The sequence below is a fragment of the Thalassophryne amazonica genome, chromosome 4, assembly GCF_902500255.1.
Source record: "Thalassophryne amazonica chromosome 4, fThaAma1.1, whole genome shotgun sequence".
Taxonomy (NCBI): domain Eukaryota; kingdom Metazoa; phylum Chordata; class Actinopteri; order Batrachoidiformes; family Batrachoididae; genus Thalassophryne; species Thalassophryne amazonica.
This window is the reverse complement of record NC_047106.1, coordinates 98866115-98887313: the sequence shown is the minus strand read 5'-3', so window position 1 is coordinate 98887313 and position 21199 is coordinate 98866115. Positions and strand designations below refer to the sequence as shown.

At 43.9% G+C, this 21199-nt stretch overlaps 1 protein-coding gene across 1 annotated transcript; it reads right to left on the bottom strand.

Annotated features, from left to right (window-relative positions):
- Positions 1-10357: 10357 nt before the first annotated feature.
- On the bottom strand, positions 10358-17351 carry neu4 (sialidase 4). Its single transcript, XM_034168325.1, has 3 exons — positions 17123-17351; positions 16539-16794; positions 10358-11635 (listed from the first exon to the last, which is right to left on the bottom strand). The coding sequence occupies exons 1-3, from the start codon at positions 17321-17323 to the stop codon at positions 10506-10508; spliced, it is 1587 nt and encodes a 528-aa protein (XP_034024216.1). The 5' UTR covers positions 17324-17351; the 3' UTR covers positions 10358-10505.
- Between the last annotated feature and the right edge of the window lie 3848 nt (positions 17352-21199).

Sequence of the window (21199 nt, the reverse complement as noted above, 5' to 3'; positions counted from 1 at the left end):
GGAGAAATTGTTAATATATGGCCTGTGCCTGCATGTACAGGACAGAAATATTATACTTCTGGCATATTTTCATATTCTCTGCACTGTTAACAACATTGGGCTCATATAACAAATATGTGCAGCTGAGTGGGTTAGTCCAGTCCAGCTAGTGTCAGCACAATAAGTCAAAAACAGGAAGTCCTGTTTCTGGAATTTGCAAAAATTAAATAAAATACAGTAGTGTTCAGAATAATAGTCGTGCTATGTGACTAAAAAGATTAATCCAGGTTTGCGTATATTTCTTATTACATGCGAAGCAAGGTATTCAGTCAGTGAGTTCGTCAATTTTGTGGAACAAACAGGTGTGAATCAGGTGTCCCCTATTTAAGGATGAAGCCAGCACCTGTTGAACATGCTTTTCTCTTGAAAGCCTGAGGAAAATGGACGTTCAAGACATTGCTCAGAAGAACAGCGTAGTTTGATTAAAAAGTTGATTGGAGAGGGGAAAACATGCGCAGGTGCAAAAAATTATAGGCTGTTCATCTACAATGATCTCCAATGCTTTCAAATGGACAAAAAACCAGAGACGCGTGGAAGAAAATGGAAAACAACCATCAAAATGGATAGAAGAATAACCAGAATGGCAAAGGCTCACCCATTGATCAGCTCCAGGATGATCAAAGACAGTCTGGAGTTACCTATAAGTGCTGTGACAGTTAGAAGACGCCTGTGTGAAGCTAATTTATTTGCAAGAATCCCCCGCAAAGTCCCTGTGTTAAATAAAAGACGTGCAGAAGAGGTTACGATTTGCCAAAGAACACATCAACTGGCCTAAGAGAAATGGAGGAATATTTTGTGGACTGATGAGAGTAAAATTGTTCTTTTTGGGTCCAAGGGCCGCAGACAGTCTGTGAGACGACCCCCAAACTCTGAATTCAAGCCACAGTTCACAGTGAAGACAGCGAAGCATGGTGGTGCAGGCATCATGATATGGGCATGTTTCTCCTACTATGATGTTGGGCTTATATATCGCATACCAGGTATCATGGATCAGTTTGGATATGTCAAAATACTTGAGGTCATGTTGCCTTATGCTGAAGAGGACATGCCCTTGAAATGGGTGTTTCAACAAGACAATGACCCCAAGCACACTAGTAAACGAGCAAAATCTTGGTTCCAAACCAACAAAATTAATGCCTCACAGAAGTGAAGAAATCATGAAAAACTGTGGTTATACAACTAAATACTAGTTTAGTGATTCACAGGATTGCTAAAAAAAAAAAACAGTTTGAACATAATAGTTTTGAGTTTGTAGCATCAACAGCAGATGCTGCTATTATTGTGAACACCCCCTTTTGTACTTTTTTTTTTTCTTAATAGCCCAATTTCATAGCCTTAAGAGTGCATATCATGAATGCTTGGTGTTGTTAGATTTGTGAGAATCTACTGAATCTACTGGTACCTTGTTTCCCATGTAACAATAATAAATATACTCAAAACCTGGGTTAACCTTTTTAGTCACATAGCACTACTATTATTCTGAACACTACTGTACAATGTTTATTACATGCTCAATTTCAGTTTGTACAGAGGCCAAAAGTTAAAGTTACTCCAGATTTGGTATAAATTATTATATATATATATATTGGTTGAGGTAATAGGATTAATAAATAGAATAGTTTTGACCGTGTTGAATTTTTGGTGTCCAGAGTAAAGCTCAAACCATGTCAACATCCATTGTATTCAACAGCATATAACATGTTACCCTGTAATATAACTAAGCACAACACATGACACAAATTTGGTGCTTCAGATTCAATTTATTTTTTACCCTTGGGTAAATTTGGATTACAGTGAGTGAGTCATCTCGTTTTGTAAATACACAGCAACACAGAACAACATTGCCAAGGCTAAAAGAACAAGAGGATGGCCCCAAGATAAAAATAAAAAGCAAGACGAGTTATAACACCAATAGGTAGAAAGTCTAAAAACATGTAATACCAAGCCAAAGGATAAAAGAAATAAAATAAAAATGTGCTGTTCATAAAAACAAGGTAAAAGAAACTATACAAAAAATAAATACATCAATTAAATTTAAGTTTCTGTTACTTGTTAACAGCACTGATGGCTGCTGGTACAAAGCTGTTTTTATAGCGTTTGGTTTTCCTGATCCTCTGACATGAGGGGAGCAGCTGAAACTCACCATGAAGAGGGTGGGAGACTTCTCTCTGAATCGAACCAGCTATCGGTACCTGTTTAGTATACAGGGATTCTGGCTGAAGATGAGACTCTCCAATTAGCTTGCTCAATCATTTCACAATTTGGTTTAAACAGTTAAACAGTCCGGGATGAGAATCAGCACCTCCAAATCCGAGGCCATGGTTCTCAGCCGGAAAAAGGTGCTTTGCCCTCTACAGGTCGGTGGAGTGTCCTTGCCTCAAGTGGAGGAGTTTGTATCTCGGGGTCTTGTTCACGAGTGAGGGACGGATGGAGCGTGAGATCGATAGACAGATCGGTGCAGCATCTGCAGTGATGTGGTCGCTGTATCGGACCGTTGTGGTGAAGAGAGCTGAGTAAGGGGGCAAAGCTCTCAATTTACCGGTCGATCTACGTTCCGATCTTCACCTATGGTCATGAGATTTGGCTCATGACCGAAAGAACGAGATTGCGAGTACAAGCGGCCGAGATGAGTTTCCTCTGCAGGGTGGCTGGGCGCTCCCTTAGAGATAGGGTGAGGAGCTCGGTCACTTGGGAGGAGCTCGGAGTCGAGCCGCTGCTCCTCCACATTGAAAGGAGTCAGTTGAGGTGGCTCGGGCATCTTTTCCAGATGCCCCCTGGTCGCTTCGCTGGAGAGGTGTTCCGGGCACGTCCCATTGGGAGGAGGCCCCCGGGGAAGACCCAGGACACGCTGGAGGGACTACATCTCTCGGCTGGCTTGGGAACGCCTTGGGGTTCCCCTGGAGGAGCTGGGGGATGTGTGTGTGGATCGGGAGGTCTGGGCGGCTTTGCTTGAGCTGCTGCCCCCGCGACCCGACTCCGGATAAAGCAGAAGAAAATGGATGGATGGATGGATGGTTTAAACAGTTTTTGAGGAACACACTTCCAAATCATGAAACAAGACAAAAGGGTAAACCGATTCTATAAAAGCATGATAACACAAGGTCAGCATGGTTCTGTCAATGTTAAAAGTGGACAGTTTTCTCAGACAATACAGGTGCTGGCATCCCTTTTTGTACACAGCGTCGCAGTTTGCCTCAAAGTTCAGTTTGTCATCAATGACCGTTCCAAGATATTTGTATGTGCTGACACACTCGCTCCACTGTCTGACCTTTTAAAACTGTTGCCTCTTGACTGGGAGCACTGTTTTTGCGAAAGTCAGTGATCATGTTTTTTGTTTTAGAAATGTTCATCTCAAGAAAAGACTTCCTGTACTTGCTTGCATCACCATTTGAAGGATTCCTCTGTGAATATTCTCTTATCTGCTGCACTACAGGTGTTGGCCTGTGTGAAGAGTCATTGTGCATCGTAGGGCAGTTAACTTTAGAAGTTTGAATGACAGTGTGTTCCTTGTGAAAACAAGAGATTTTCTTCATAAAAATTGTACCAAAGCCAGAGAACTGTGTGTAGTGTTTTGAAAAATAAAGGTGTGTTTTAGAACCTCAATTTCCGTGTAAAGCAGGAATTAAGCTTGTAGTTTAGCAGAGTTGGGTTGGTGCCTGAGTTGCATGTTGTCACTGTGGAAAAACTAGTGTATAAACTCCAACAGGAACACACACATGATTTTAGGGTTTACAAATGTTTGACATTCACGTTTATTTAAAAAGAAATGTTAATTGGCTTGAAGGTAGCTGAACTAAATTTAGTGGAATCTCATTGGTCCATTAATGCTTTTCAAGGTTAGCTGGAAAGCTAATTTGCTAATGAAACACAAGTGCAATGGAAAACTTGAAAAGGAAGACATCACATGCTTTGCTAAGTGGGGCCTCATTGGCGTTTATGTACAGATGAGCATGATTTGCCGCTGGTGTTAACATAAAGCGAGTGAATGAACTAGAGGTGGGTGGATCGATCCTAATATCGATAATATCAATACCAACACTGGTATTGATATTGAACGATCCTCGTGTAAAAAGATCGATACTCAAGCTTTTTTTCTCTCCCACACGCACTGACTGCTGCGAACGCAGATTCATCAAAGTCTACTCTCTGTAAGAGCAGCACTGCGCTGTGTCACACAACACGGAGCAGCACACCCTCCCCCCTCGGTCTTTTGTTGTTGTGCCGTCGTGGCTCAGCGGCGCCAGCCAACAGCCATGCATGTAAGCTCAGCCTGGCCCGCCCACTCAGCACTCTCCTCGAGTCAGCCCTCTACCTCAGGAGATTTTAAGTTGTGTTGAGTGATATTTGTTAAACAAAAATGTTGATTGTGATAAATAAAGTATTTTGTTGTCATGTACAATGTTTGGGGAAATTCTACGTCTTTTGGATCCTTTGGATCTATGAAGTTTAAATATGAAAAAGTATTGGTATCGATATTGGCAATACTGGGCCTGTATTTACTTGGTATAGGACCAATACCAAAATTCCCGGTATCGCCCACCTCTAGAAGGAACAGCTACAGTTAGCGCATGGTTGGTACTGCACTATCTGCTTTGCTTGTTTTCGGTCCAAAAGTACTGCCATTCCTTAAATTTAAGTAAAGTACATTTTCTCGTGAATAGTGAGGGTTTATCCATGAGTTAACACAGCGGTTCTCAATCTTTTTTCCTTGGAGACCAGTAAGAAAGGCTGCAGGCATCCCTGATTTAACCTGACCACACGCACTCATGTACACAAATGCCAAAAGAATAAAGTGCATCCCAAAAAAAATGTATGTCTCATTTAAGAAAAAAGAGAAACAAATTTTTTTTTAAAAAGAGAAAAAGGAGATCTTGCGGGAATTCAATGCACAGTCAACACTGAAACAGGAAATGCTAAATGTTGTCGACACTGACTCCGGGAATGCTAAACTCTTTGGCATGAATGTGTGGTGGCAGCATCGCGCTGTGGGGATGTTTTTCAGCGCTTTATGGTGTTATATAGCATGAAAATGGCAACATTTCAGTGCTTTTGAACTACCTCTAAAAAATTAATTTCTACAAACAAAATTTTACACAGCATGTTTTCTCATCAGTTTGAACCTATGCAGGGGTCAGAGTATTAAATTTCAAAACTTTGCAAAATAAGGGCCACCCTAGTACCAAAGCAAGTACCAAAGACATCTAGTCAGATGTCTAGTCAGACATCACATTAGGTCAGTGGTTAGCGGCAAAGTCTCACAACCATACAGTAAGACAGGTAACACGGAGAGGTAAAAACCATAAATCTAATGATAGACATCCATTCATCCATCCATTTTCTATACCCACTTACACCAAGTAAGGGTCACACGTGGGTGGGGGAGTTGGAGCCTATCACAGCAGTCATAGGGCTTGAGGTGGGGTACATCCTGGACAGGACGGTACTTTGTCGCAGGGCCACAATAGATGAACACATTCTGAAATTTTCCGCTTCACTGAACCTGCATGTCTTTGGAAGTGGGAGGATGCCGGAGTACCCAGAGGCAACCCACACAAACAAGGGGACAACATGCAAACTCCACAAAGAATAGTTTCAGGTGGGATGTGATCCCACAACCTTCTTGCTGTGAGGCAGCAGTTCTAACCACTAAGCCACCTTGTTGCCCAAAAGATAAGCAATAGAAAATAAAGAGATTTTAAGGCTAGTCTTAAAAAAGTCAATAGAGCTTGTTTTTCTGCAGATACTGCTGTCACCAAACACCTGTGTCCAGTGACTCCATGACTCCATAATCTCTTCCCAGGCAACTCTTGATCTCAAAGGTTGAGGACCCAGAGACACAAATGTCACTGCTGAGATAAGTGAATATGGCTACACCACATACAGATACACATCTGACGGCTGATTCCATCTTAGTCTTGATCCAGGACAATCACCAACCCAGACACTCCGATTCTTCACTCAGCATCTCAAGTCAGTGGAACCTTATCGACCTCGATCTGAGGTACAAACTGTTGGTTACGAGCAAATTCCACCAGTACCACAACATCCCAGAGGACAAAGTGAGAACACCGGGCTTTCTGTGGATTACCAGCCTGCCCAGCAGGTGGAAGGCGGCCTAGAGATAGGAAGCAGAAGCGAGGATGTCGGTCCAGCTCTGATGCTAGGCTACGTAAACAATCTCACAGGGCAGCATTACCGAGCCTCTTCCTCTCAAACACTAGATCCATCACACACAAAATGGACGAACTGGAGCTACAGATGGCCACAAACAGCTTTGTGCGGAACTGCAGCGTTATTTTCATCACGGAGATGTGGCTTCACCCGCTGATCCCCGATGCTGCAGTCAAGCTAGCAGGCCGCACGCTACACCGGCAGGACAGAACCAGTGATTCGGGTAAGAGTAGAGGTGGGGGGCTCTGTGTTTATATGAACTGCGAGTGGTGCTGTAGCAGCAGGGTCATTGACTCTGTGTTCTCCTGATTTAGAGGTGCTGGCATTCTCATGCAGACCTTTTATCTCCAAAGGGGGTTCACAGTAGCCGTTGTGTTTGCTGTTTACATCCCACCCGATACTAACGTTAGCATGGCCCTTAGCCTCTTGCTCGCTTGTGTAAATAAACAGCAGCTGGCCCACCCGAATGGCGTTTGTATTGTTGCTGGTGACTTCAACCAAGGGTGTTTAAAGACTGTGCTCCCTAAGTTCGTTCAGTACATGAAGTGTGCCACCAGAGGGGAAAATACTTTGGACCATGTTTACTCAAACATTAAACACGTGTACAAAGTCACTCCCCTCCCCCATCTCGCTGGATCTGACCATTTCTGCCTGTCCCTCACCCCCACCTACACCCCCCTGCTGAGGCGAACAAAGCCACAACGAAAGACAATCCAAACCTGACCTGAAGGAGCGCTTCAGCTACAGGACTGCTTCTCACGGACTGTATGGGATTTATTTTCCAGCCACAACCTGCAGGAGTACATTGACACCATACTCTCCTACATCAAGAACTCTGTTGACACTGTCACCGTCAACAAAAGGGTCAGGGTCTTTCCAAACCAGAAGCCCTGGATGAACAGTGCAGTCCAGTAACTATTAAAAAGCTGCAACTCCGCCTTTAAATCAGGGGACAGTGCCCTGTACAGCGCGACCAGGTCCGATCTGAAAAGAGGCATCAGAGAGGCCAAGGCTGCCTATAAGGAAAAGATAGAGGACCACTTCACTGTAAATGACCCCAGAAGGATGTGGCAGGGAATAAATCATATAACCAACTACAGAAGCAGCAACCCAGGAAATGCTAGGTCTGATGCCTTGCTGTCAGAGGAGCTGAACCGCTTCTTTGCCCGCTTCAAAGCAGACAGACCAGCAGCAACTCCACACCCACCACCCTCCAGCACTAGCACACTAACACTTCAGGAACATGAAGTGAGATGTGTGCTGAAGGCGGTGTACCCCAGGAAGACGGCCAGCCCCGATGGTGTACCTGGAAAGGTACTGAAAGTGTGTGCTGACCAACTGGCTGGAGTTTTCACCTGCATCTTCAACCTGTCCCTGTCACAGGCCACCATTCCACCCTGCCCCAAATCCTCCACCATCATTCCAGTCCCAAAGAAGTCAGCAGTGGAGAGCATAAATGACTACAGGCCTGTTGCACTTACGCCTGTGGTCATGAAGTGCTTTGAAAGACTGGTCTCTCAGCACATCAGAGCCTGTCTGCCTCCCACTTGGACCCCCACCAGTTTGCCTACAGGGCAAACCATTCCACAGAAGACGCTATCACCACAGCTCTCCACACTGCACTGAGCCACCTGGAGCATCAGGAGAGCTATGTGAGGATGCTCTTCCTGGACTTCAGCTCAGCCTTCAATCACATCATCCCGGAGATCCTGGTCCAGAAACTGACACATCTGGGCATCTCCACCCCATCTGCCAGTGGATCAAGGACTTCCTCACAAACTGCCCACAGTCCGTGAAACTTGGCCTCCACCTTTCCTACACCATCACACTCAGCACCGGTTCCCCTTAAGGCTGTGTACTGAGCCCCCTCCTGTTCACCCTTTACACGCACGACTGCTCTCCGACCCATCCCACAAACACCATCACAAAGTTTGCAGATGATACCACCGTGATTGGGCTCATCTCAGGGGGGGATGAGACCGACAATAGAGACGAGGTAAATCGACTGACAGCATGGCGTTCAGTTAACAACCTGTCGCTGAACACCACAAAAACAAAAGAAATAATCCTGGACTTCAGGAAGAACAGGGCTGACCCAGCCCTGCTCTACTTCCAAGGGGACTGTGTCGAAAGGGTCATCTCCATCAGGTTTCTGGGAGTGCAGCTCTCTGACAGCCTTTCCTGGACTGCCAACACCACAGTGGTGGTGAAGAAAGCCCAGCAGGGACTCCACTTCCTGAGGGTGCTCAGGAGGAACAACCTGGAGGAGAAGCTGCTGGTGTTGTTCTACAGAGCCACCATCAAGAGCATCCTGATGTACTGCATCACAGTGTGGTACGGGGGGTGCTCAGCAGCAGACAGGAGAGCACTGCAGAGGGTGATCAAAACGGCCCAGGGGATCACTGGCTGCTCTCTGCCAAGCCTGGAAGACACTGCCAGCTCTCGCTACCTCAGCAGAGCTGCTGGCATTAGCAAAGACACATCCCACTCCAGCAATCACCTGTTTGACCTACTACCCTCCGGCCGACGGTATACGAGGTCTGTCAATAAAGTAACGGTCCTTTTTATTTTTTTCAAAAACTATATGGATTTCATTCATATGTTTTTACGTCAGACATGCTTGAACCCTTGTGCGCATGCGTGAGTTTTTCCACGCCTGTCGGTTACGTCATTCGCCTGTGAGCACGCCTTGGGAAGGAGTGGTCCCGCCCCCTCATCAGATTTTCATTGTCTGGAAATGGCAGAATGAAAAGGACTTTTTTCCATCAGAATTTTTTCAGAAACTGTTAGAGACAGGCACCTGGAAACCATTCGAAAAATTTATCTGGCTTTTGGTGAATATTTTACGGGCTTCACAGAGAATAAGGACTGTTACTACAGCTTTAAGGACCCCTTTAAGGACGCTCGGCGCTCCGAGCTGCGACGACACGGTACAAGCCACCAGACCATTTCTAAACGGATGGCTCTGTGGATACGAGACCGTCGTGTGCTCTTTCTCTGGTTATCACAAGAGCTGGACATCAGCCATTTTCCGGCAAATTTCATTTTTAACAAGAGATTTTGTCATGGATAGCCACGAGGAGGCTTCGCACGTAAGACCGATTCGCTTTGGAAGCGAGACAAAAGAACACCTCCGTTTCGGCGTGTCAGAGGACAAGTTTGGACATGTCCAGCTCTCCACAATTTCTCTGATACTTACTGGACTGGTAAGCATTGAAAGCCGAGATAGGCATGTCCAAACTTGTCCCATGACACGCCGAAACGGAGGTGTTCCTTTGTCTCGCTTCCAAAGTCATGCTTTCCATGACAAAATCTCTTGTTAAAAGTGAAATCTGCCGGAAAATGGCTGATGTCCAGCTCTTGTGATAACCAGAGAAAGAGCACACGATGGTCTCGTATCCACAGAGCCATCCGTTTAGAAATGGTCCGGTGGCTTGTGCCGCGTCGTCGCAGCTCGGAGCGCGGCGCGCCGAGCATCCTTAAAGGGGTCCTTAAAGCTGTAGTAACAGTCCTTATTCTCTGTGAAGCCCGTAAAATTTTCACCGAAAACTAGATAAATTTTTCGAATGATTTCCAGGTGCCAGTCTCTAACAGCTTCTGAAAAAATTCTGATGGAAAAAAAGTCCTTTTCATTCTGCCATTTCCAGACAATGAAAATTCAACGAGGGGGCGGGACCACTCCTTCCCAAGGTGTGCTCACAGGCGAATGACGTAACCGACAGGCGTGGAAAAACTCACGCATGCGCACGAGGGTTCAAGCATGTCTGACGTAAAAACATATGAATGAAATCCAGCTTTCTCCCCAGAGCGATCACTGCTCTGAACAAAAACAAATCACTCTAATCTGCACCTTTCAAGTTTCTTGTGCAGTATCTGTAAACCATGTGCAATATTCCCATGCAATATGATTCCACAGTTGTATATAATTCTTGTTTTACATTACTTAGTCCACATTTCATTTTATTTTATCTTATTTTACCTTATGTTTATATAGTTGTACATATACTCTGAATAATTTACTGTTAAATTTCACTATCTTTTATTTGGCTAAAAATTACTCGCACCATGGAAAGCACCTTTTTGGAGTTGCACTCGAATCACGTTGTAATGCAAATTACATTGACAATAAAGGCAATTCTCATTCTGAAGTGCTGCGATCGGGGTGTGCATTGATTCCGCAAAGATCACAACACCGTCCATTAATTCAAGGTTAGTAAATCTTTCCTCACCAAAAAAAGCATTTAAGCCGCCCAAGGACTTAAAAAGGAAGCGTCATTCCAATAATCACGGGAACTCTAAGACAAAGAACACAGGGGACTCAGCTTGTTATCTTTCTTATTTCCATGAATCATGTCATAGAGACAGTTTAGATTTTGTGTATCACATCTATTAGAACTACAACACCCTGCCTCTGTAACTTGGAGTGTTTGCCGCTTGCTGTGATGCCTTTGATTAACAGTACTGTCCAGTCCAGATTGCACATCCCGGGGCAGGTTATCAATAAGCTCGTAGAGGGTGAAGATGCTAAAACAGATTTCATCATAAGGTGTTTTGGTGCCGCACTCAAATAGACAGGCAAAGGCTACTGCAGGCGGGGACCCAGGTGAGGCTGAGAGTTCCAGATAGGCCAGATCAGAGTAGGCACTTGGACCTTTGTAGATCACCCAGGGGCCATGCCAACTGTCTGGATCACGTGGAAACAGGTTGAGAAACACTCCAAGATCCTTCCGTACACTAGTCCATGTTGGGTGAGAATACACTACCCAGGTGGGGGTAAGGAAATCTGGAGGCGCAATAGGCTGTGGTGATGAGAGGATGGTCATCATAATTGGTCTTTCAGTGACATTTAGAATGGAAGAGTCTGAGTTGGAGTGACTGGAGCTGATCCTTGGTGACACAGTGGCTTTCAGAGAACTGGTCTTATCCACACTGATGTGGTGTGAGTTGGCTGCACAGGGTGCCCAGTGTTTGGAGCAATGGATGGGTTTGGATAAGTAATAGTTGAAAGAGTGATGTAGGTGTAAAGGGGCGGGGAATCCTACAATACTTCCATGACAACCATTTTGAGGCTCTACTAGTCGCTGCACAAGTTGTCCCTCCTGAAACACTGCTCCATCATCAAGACTGACCGCCTGAACCCTGTAGCCAAGAGGGCTGCGTGCATTACAGTACAATAAGTTAGTCCCATCCTCTTCATCCACTGACACCATCTGACACTCCACACTCTCTGGACCAGGGACCGCCTGCCCAAAACTCCAGGTTCGCCCATGAGTGTCACTGTGAAAGCAGAATGAATGGGGCGTGGTCTGGCAGAGCTGTCCGAAGCACTCTTTGCACTCAATGTGGTAAGCGTAGGCGGGAATCAACAGGCGACCAGATTTCAGCTGGATCCCGTGACCGGGGCCAAGAGCAAAAGTAGCCCATTCTGCTGGAAAGGAGGAGTCAAAATTATACACTTAGACTGAAAAAAAAAAATCATGTTGCATCTAAATATTTTTAAACTAGCAATAAAACAGCTTCACCTTAAGCACTCAAAATGGAACAGATTCAATATTTCCAACAATAATGTAAAAACCAGGCAAACGTATCCTACAAGGACAAGCTGCATTCTGTTGCAAATATTTGTACTGGATGTATCATGCTATAATTTGAGAGGTTTTTTTGTCTGTTTGTTCCCCTACTTCTCCCATGTGGTTTTCCTGACTTCCATCAAACTTAGTAAGGTCAAGCCCAGAATTCCTCTTAAAGTGCCCAAAGTCAAGTCACTGGAGTCAAAGATCAAAATTTAATTTAACTTTCCACAATTGCCCAAAACGATCAAATCTGCCAAAGGGCAATCATAGGGCCTAAGGTCATATTGCCTGTTGGACGACTGCTCACAGGTCCTTTTAATGATTTCTACCAACTTTGGTATGTTAATGAATGTTGACCCAAAAATTTCCATTCAAGAATTGATTTTGTGCACAAGTACTGTTGTGCTTTATTCACGTAAATATTTTGGTGGGCAAGTGGTTGGTGTGCTCGGTTTTCAGTGCAGAAGATTCCCGGTTCAAACCCCCACCCCTGCCCATTTCTCCATGTAATGTGGAGTTGCATCACAAAAGGCATCCGGCGTAAAACTTGTGCCATATCAACATGCAGAGCCACCTTGGATCTCCTGTGGCGACCGGCTGCTCTGTTGGAAAAACAACGGAGCAGCAGCCAAAGGAACTAACTATTCACTTAAATATTTTAATAAGTGATGCTGAAGGTTCTACAGTGTCTTTTAATGCAACAAGCTCAAGGCCTTTTAACTTTTTATTAGTGATCGTGATTGAATACAACTGGTAGTTTCTTTGTCAGTATAAAAGGATGTGTTTGATGGCACTCAATGGCTTGACCGAACAATGGAAAAGTCCAAAGAACTCAGAGAGGTCTACAAAGGAGAATAGCAGATTTAAACAAGCCGGGAAGGTCTCTTGGAGCCATTTCTAAAGAATCACAGCTTTCACGATCATCAGTTCAAACAATTGTACGTAAGTAGACGTTAGTCTGATGTGTCGCCACTTTGTCTGGAAGAAGACCAAAACTGTCACCCTCAGATGAGATTAACTTGCTTAGGATGTTCAGGAACTGTTCCTGAACATCCTAAGCAAGTTAATCTGGATGCAACCCAACCCAAGAACCACCAAGGCTCAGGCCTGCAATGAACTGGAAACTGTGGGAATACCAGCATCATTCACCACAGTGAAGCATTGTGTAAAATGTAAATAAAACAAAATACAATGATTTGCAAATCCTCTTTAACCTATATTCAATTATGTACACCACAAAGACAAGATGTTTAATGTTCAAACTGCTAAACTTTATTGTTTTTGTGCAAATATTGCTCATTTTGAAATGGATGCCCACAACACATTTCCAAAAAGCTGGGACAGTGGTATGTTTACCACTGTGTTACATCACCTTTCCTTCTAACAACACTCAATAAGCGTTTCGGAACTGAGGACACCAATTGTTGAAGCATTGTAGGTGGAATTCTTTCCCATTCTTGCTTGATGTACGACTCAGTTGTTCAACAGTCCGGGGTCTCCGTTGTTATACGAGGTCTGTTAGAAAACTATCCGACCTTTTTATTTTTTGCAAAAACTATATGGATTTGAATCATGTGCGCTTGCATCAGCCAAGCTTGAACCTTCGTGCGCATACGTGAGTTTTTTCACGCCTGTCGGTTGCATCATTTGCCTGCGGGCAGGGTTTGAGTGAGCAGTGGTCCACCCCTCTCGTCGGATTTTCATTGTCAGGAAAATGGCCAAGCGACTGCCGCTTTGCTGCATGAAAATTTTTTCAGAAACTGTGTGAGACAGCCAGGTGGAAACCATTTGGAAAATTCAGATGGCTTTCGGTGAAGATTCTATGGGGATCACACAGATTAAGGAGCATTACAACCGGTTTAAAGATGGCCCACAATGGCGCAGGGCGTGCCGCGCTCCGAGCAGCGATCAACAGGCTGAAACGACCAGATCATTTCCAAACTGAATGCTGTGTTGATCCGGGACGTCGTCTGACTACCAGAGAAATGGCACAAGAGGTGGACATCAGCCATTTTTTGGCAGATTCCAATGTTATAGGAGATTTTGTAATGAAAGACGTGCGGAGGCATTCGCGCATCGGGACAAAGTCGCTAATGGCGGAGAACAAAAGCTCCATTCCACCATTCAGAAGATTCAGATGGCTTTCGGTGGCTTTTTAGTCAAGTGAGTATCCGAGAAATTGTGGAGAGCTTGACATGTCACATGTCCTGTGAGACTTCCAACACAGACTTGCTTTTGTTCTCCGCCATTAGCGGCTCCATCCCGAGGCGCAAATGCCTCCGCATGTCTTTCATTACAAAATCTCCTGTAACAGTGGAATCTGCCGAAAAATGGCTGATGTCCACCTCTTGTGCCATTTCTCTGGTAGTCAGACGACGTCCCGGATCAACACAGCATTCAGTTTGGAAATGATCTGGTCGTTTCAGCCTGTCGATCACCGCTCGGAGTGCGGCGCGCCCTGCGCCATGGTGGGCCGTCTTTAAACCGGCTGTACCACTCCTTAATCTGTGTGATCCCCATAGAATCTTCACCGAAAGCCATCTGAATTTTCTGAATGGTTTCCACCTGACTGTCTCACACAGTTTCTGAAAAAATTTTCATGCAGCAAAGCGGCAGTTGCTCGGCCATTTTCCTGACAATGAAAATCCGACGAGGGGGGTGGACCAGTGCTCACTCAAAGCCTGCCCGCAGGCAAATGACGCAACCGACAGGCGTGAAAAAACTCACGCATGCGCACGAAGGTTCAAGCTTGGCTGATGCAAGCGCACATGATTCAAATCCATATAGTTTTTGCAAAAAATAAAAAGGTCGGATAGTTTTCTAACAGACCTCGTATTTTGCACTTTATAATGCGGCACATTTTCAATGGGTGACAGGTCTGGACTGCAGGCAGGGCAGTCTAGTACCCGCACTCTTTTACTACGAAGCCACGCTGTTGTAACATGTGCAGAATGTGGCTTGGCATTGTCTTGCTGAAATAAGCAGGGACGTCCTTGAAAAAGACGGTGCTTGGATGGCAGCATGTGTTGCTCCAAAACCTAGATGTACCTTTCATCAATGATGGTGCCATCACAGATGTGTAAGTTGTCCATGCCATGGGCACTAACACACCCCCATACCATCACAGATGCTGCCTTTTGAACTTTGCACTCTTAACAATCTGGATGGTCTTTTCCCTCTTTTGTCCAGAGGACATTACGTCCATGATTTCCAAAAACAATTTGAAATGTGGACTCATCAGACCACAGCACACTTTTCCACTTTGCATCTTCCATTTCAAATGAGTTGGGGCCCAGAGACAGCGGCAGCGTTTCTGGATGTTGTTGATGTATGGCTTTCACGCTGCATGGTAGAGTTTTAACTTGCACTTGTAGGTGTGGCGAAGAACTGTGTTAACTGACAATGGTTTTCTGAAGTGTTCCTGAGCCCACGTGGTAAGATCCTTTACACAATGATGTCAGTTTTTAATGTTGTGCCGCCTGAGGGATCAAAGGTCACGGGCACTCAATGTTGGTTTTTGGCCTTGCCGCTTACATGTAGAAATTTCTCCAGATTCTCTGAATTTTCTGATTATATTATGGACTGTAGATGATGGAATCCCTAAATTCCTTGCAATTGAACGTTGAGAAACATTGTTCTTAAACTGTTGGACTATTTTTTTCATGCAGTTGTTCACAAAGTGGTGATCCTCGCCCCATCTTTGCTTGTGAACAGCTGAGACTTTTGGGGATGCTCTTTTTATACCCAATCATAAGTGTCCAGTTCCCAAACACTTATTGAGTGGTGTTAGAAGGAAAGGTGATGTAACACAGTGGTAAACATACCACTGTCCCAGCTTTTTTGAAATGTGTTGCAGGCATACATTTCAAAATGAGCAAATATTTGCACAAAAACAAAAAAGTCTATCAGTTTGAACATTAAGTATCTTGTCTTTGTGGTGTATTCAATTGAATACAGGTTGAAGAGGATTTGCAAATCATTGTATTCTGTTTTTATTTACATTTTACACAATGTCCCAACTTCATTGGAATTGGGATTGTAGTATCAAGTCATTCCTGGACCAGAGACAATGGCAGATGCATCTTTCCTGGCCTACCGAGAAAAAAAACGGTACCACTGCAACCTGGGCTTCCATATCATTCAGCAGTGTCACAGACAGCAGTCTGTGACACTGTCTGTAGCTGCAAAAGGAGCCACAACCAAATACTGAATGAATAAATGAACATACTTTCCAGAACATAAACATTTCTGAATTACATAATTCCTTTTTTTTATTGGTCTTCTGAAATACTCAAAATTTTTGATATATGTATTTCTACCTTTTTTAAGATGTGGGACATAATTATTAAAACTAAAATAAAAAAATGAAACATTTTAGTTCATATGTAATAAGTCAAGAAGGGGGTGGTGCACTTGGTTTCAGTTCAGAAGGCTCCGGGTTCAAAACCCACCCCTGCCACTTTGTCCATGTAATGTGGAGTTGCGTCAGGAAGGGCATCCGGTGTAAAACCTGTGCCAATTCAACATGCAGATCCACCTTGGATTTGCTGTGGTGACCCCGAGTGCAAACAAGGGAGCAGCCAAAGGGACTTACTTATTATGTAATAAGTCAAGAATATGCAAAATTTTCACTTTCTGAAATATCCGACAAAAATATTCATCGGAAAACTGACTTTACATTGGACATGAATATTATACACATTATTTGGATACTGTTTATTGTATTTAAAGGTGTATTCCCCCTCTTTCTTTGACCTTTAATAGTATCTCCGATGACCCTCTCTGTGATGTCGCATGCGGGACTCCACGTGTCACCACCGTCAGCGCTTGAAACGTAGCAGAGGCGGGTTACATTTCTTCCTGTCACCAGCTGGTAGGATTCTGAGGTGTGGCCCAGAACAGTAATGAAGAACAGGAAAAGAGTTCCAGTGAACTCATCAAACACTGGACAGGGGTTCATGGACCGGTGGCCTGGCAGATAAGCAGAGCCCAGAACGCGCATGTCTTCCCACTGACACAGCAGGAAGTCATACGTGATATTAGAAAAGAAAAGGAACACTGAATCAGAGATGGAATCCATCAGAAAAAAAGGCAAAACAAGACAATGAGAAATGCAGAATAGATGTTTCATTGTGAACTAACTATAAGGGTCATTAGAGTGCATACCTTAAACACAGTTTAAATTTTGGAGCTTTGCCCTATCTTTTTGTAGGTATGCCTCAGATATTTAATTGTCTCTTTCCATAGACACTAGTCACATGATGCCACCAGTTATTGTGAGCAAGAAACCTGCAATATTGGAATATGTATCAAGCCCAGGTTCAGAATGTAACACTAACCTCCACATAGTTTTTGTAGAAAGTGCCTTTCCTCATGACCAACAGGTGAGCCTGAGAGTCTGATGGGCTGAGTCTCTCTTCACAGAAGGCCAGGAAGGATCTGGAGCTGGACAGGTAGAGCAGTGCTGGCACTCGGTATGTCACGCCGTTTGTCTCCTTTTGGAACAGCACTGACCTTGCAGGGAAGTAAGGCGTTCCCATACTCGTGTGTGAGTGTTCTGGAGTAAGCAGGAATCCCAGAAAGAAATTCTGGAAACACAGTGTAACAAAAAGGGACATCCTGAGAGTGCAACAGCCACGTCTTACATGCTTGACACAGTCATACAAATGAAATCTTTGTAATTCAGTGATACAATGACATATGGTTCTGTGTGGCCTTCACATTTGATCAGTTCTGTCACAAACTGAACCGGTTTATCCTTGACTAACAAACCAGTGTTCCACTATGTTTCACCCATGTTAGCGCTCCTTCACAAATAATGCGAAAGATGCAGAAATCTGAAGAAAATCTGCAAACCAAAAACGAAAAGGGGAATCATGATACATTCCACCTGCTGTCCAGAGGAACACAAAGTCATGATTCATGATTTTCCTTTATAAATCATTGGTTGTCTGGATCAGAAATTTTAGTTAAATATATCATATAACAGACAGACATAGTGATATTTGAGATGTGAAATGAAGTTTCTAGTATGAACATAAAGTGTGCAATAATTATTTAAACAAAATTAGGCAGGTGCATAAATTTGGGCACCCTTGTCATTTTATTGATTTGAATACATTTAGCACTAATTATTGGAACACAGAATTGGTTTGGTAAGCTCACTGACCCTTGACCTCCTTACACAGGTGAATCCAATCATGAGAAAGGGTATTTAAGGTGGCCATTTGCAAATGTTTCCCCTCTTTGTATCTCTTCTAATGAGTGGCAACATGGGAGTCTCTAATCAACTCTCAAATTACCTGAAAACAAAGATTGTTCAACATCATGGTTTAGAGGAAGGATGCAAAAAGCTATCTCAGAGATTTCAGCTGTTAGTTTCTACTGTGAAGAACATAGTGAGGAAATGGAAGACCACAGGCACAGTACTAGTTAAGACCCGAAGTGGCAGGCCAAGAAAAATCTCAGATAAGCTGAAGCGAAGGATGGTGAGAACAGTTATAGTCAATCCACAGACCTACAACATGATCTTGCTGCAGATAGTGTCTCTGTGCATCCTTCAACTATACAGCGCAATTTGCACAAAGTGATGCTGTATGATGCTGTAATGCAGAGGAAGCCTTTTCTGCATACACACCACAAACAGTAGCTTGAGGTATGCTAAAGCACATTTGGACAAGCCAGCTTCATTTTGGAATAAGGTGCTGTGGACTGATGAAACTAAATTTGAGTTATTTGGACATAACAAGGGGCGGGATGCATGGCTGAAAAAGAACACAGCATTCCAAGAAAAACGCCTGCTACCTACAATAAAATTTGGAGGTGGTTCCACCATGCTGTGTGGCTGTGTGGCCAGTGCAGGTACTGGAAATCTTGTTAAAGTTGAGGGTCACATGGATTCCAGTCAGTATCAGCAGATTCTTGAGAACAATGTTCATGAATCAGTGACAAAGTTGAAGTTGCGCCGGTGCTGGATCTTTCAACAAGACAATGACCCTAAACACTGCTCAAAATCTACTAAGGCATTCATGCAGAGGAACAAGTACAACGTTCTGGAATGGCCATCTCAGTCCCCAGACCTGAATATTATTAAAAATCTGTGGTGTGATTTTAAGCAGGCTGTCCATGCTCGGAAACCAACAAACCTGAGTTGTTTTGTAAAGAAGAACGGTCCAAAATACCTTCAACCAGAACCCAGGTTCTCATTGGAAGCTATAGGAAGCGTTTAGAGGCTGTTATTTCTGCAAAAGAAGGATCTACTAAATACTGATTCATCTTTTTCTGCTGGGGTGCCCAAATTTATGCACCTGCCTAATTTTGTTTAAAGAATAATTGCACACTTTCTGTAAATCCTATAAGCTTCATTTCACTTCTCAAATATCACTGAGTTTGTCTGCTATATGATATATTTAACTGAAACTGCTGATCCAAACAACCAATGATTTATAAAGGAAAAGCATGGAAATCATCAGGGGTGCCCAAACTTTTACATACAACTGTATTTATAATTAAAACAAATGAAAGAAAAGATGACTGCTTTCTGAACAGACACTAAAAAATATTCTTAAAAGAGCTCAAACAGTCACGTCATCTAGTGACAAATTCATACATATTTTAAGCAGCTTCAGTATCACATCAGTGGAACCTCTCAGTTGTCATGTAGAGAAAATGAAACCTCAAATACAGAAATCCTGAGCAGAGTGGAATACTGCTGAGTACTTACAGTCACTGTGCTGCGTGTGAAATAAAAATGTGTCAGGAGGCGTCTGACTTTGAAGTGCCTGTGTCACATGCTGCTCACTGACCTAGAAATGGACCACACTCATCACATCTACAACTTTCGATGAGTCAGCAAGCAGCAGGCATTGTGGACGCACAGTGTGTTGTGTCCTGTTTGTCCTTTATGTGCTTCTTTTTCAATTGCTTCAGTATGTGTTAGAATAAATGGCTTGTTGCATTGTCCTACATACTGCTGGTGGATTTTAGGTCATACTTAGTCTCCTGCATGTTCCCATTTGAGTAATTAAAGTCATAATGCATGGATTTCAACAATATTGTATTTGTTCTGTATTGTTTATTAAGGTCCAGATTGTGTGAGTTCATACTGTGCTGACAACATAAACAACATAGTACACAGTAATTGAGGCTTTCCACAAGATACTCAGCTGTATTTGTTCATTGTATGTGGGAAATTTTGTCCGGCTAATTTTCTCACAGGCTATTATACACGTCTCACCTCTTGCAACCAGTCAGGCCAAAATTGTGTGTGTGTGTGTGTGTGTGTGTGTGTGTGTGTGTGTGTGTGTGTGTGTGTGTGTGTGTGTGTGTGTGTGTGTGTGTGTGTGTGTGTGTGTGTGTGTGTGTGTGTGTGTATATATATATATATATAAATACACACACACACACATACACTCAACAAAAATATAAACGCAACAGTTTTGGTTTTGCTCCCATTTTGTATGAGATGAACTCAAAGATCTAAAACTTTTTCCACATACACAATATCACCATTTCCCTCAAATATTGTTCACAAACCAGTCTAAATCTGTGATAGTGAGCACTTCTCCTTTGCTGAGATAATCCATCCCACCTCACAGGTGTGCCATACCAAGATGCTGATTAGACACCATGATTAGGGCACAGGTGTGCCTTAGACTGCCCACAATAAAAGGCCACTCTGAAAGGTGCAGTTTTGTCACACAGCACAATGCCACAGATGTCGCAAGATTTGAGGGAGCGTGCAATTGGCATGCTGACAGCAGGAATTTCAACCAGAGCTGTTGCTCGTGTATTGAATGTTCATTTCTCTACCATAAGCCGTCTCCAAAGGCGTTTCAGAGAATTTGGCAGTACATCCAACCAGCCTCACAACCGCAGACCACGTGTAACCACACCAGCCCAGGACCTCCACATCCAGCATGTTCACCTCCAAGATCGTCTGAGACCAGCCACTCGGACAGCTGCTGAAACAATCGGTTTGCATAACCAAAGAATTTCTGCACAAACTGTCAGAAACCGTCTCAAGGAAGCTCATCTGCATGCTCGTCGTCCTCATCGGGGTCTCGACCTGACACCAGTTCGTTGTCGTAACTGACTTGAGTGGGCAAATGCTCACATTCGCTGTCGTTTGGCACGTTGGAGAGGTGTTCTCTTCACGGATGAATCCCGGTTCACACTGTCCAGGGCAGATGGCAGACAGCGTGTGTGGCGTCGTGTGGGTGAGCGGTTTTCTGATGTCAATGTTGTGGATCGAGTGGCCCATGGTGGCGGTGGGGTTATGGTATGGGCAGGCGTCTGTTATGGACGAAGAACACAGGTGCATTTTATTGATGGCATTTTGAATGCACAGAGATACCGTGACAAAATCCTGAGGCCCATTGTTGTGCCATCCAAGAACATCACCTCATGTTGTAGCA

Bases quoted from the DNA above. Each gene is read 5' to 3' on its own strand.
- neu4 (XM_034168325.1), bottom strand. From the start codon at position 17,323: ATGGGAACGCCTTACTTCCCTGCAAGGTCAGTGCTGTTCCAAAAGGAG. The intron at 16,795-17,122 runs GTTAGTGTTACA...CTGCTGTGTCAG, and splicing joins TCTACAAAAACTATGTGGAG to TGGGAAGACATGCGCGTTCT. The intron at 11,636-16,538 runs GTCAAAGAAAGA...CCTTTCCAGCAG, and splicing joins CATCGGAGATACTATTAAAG to AATGGGCTACTTTTGCTCTT.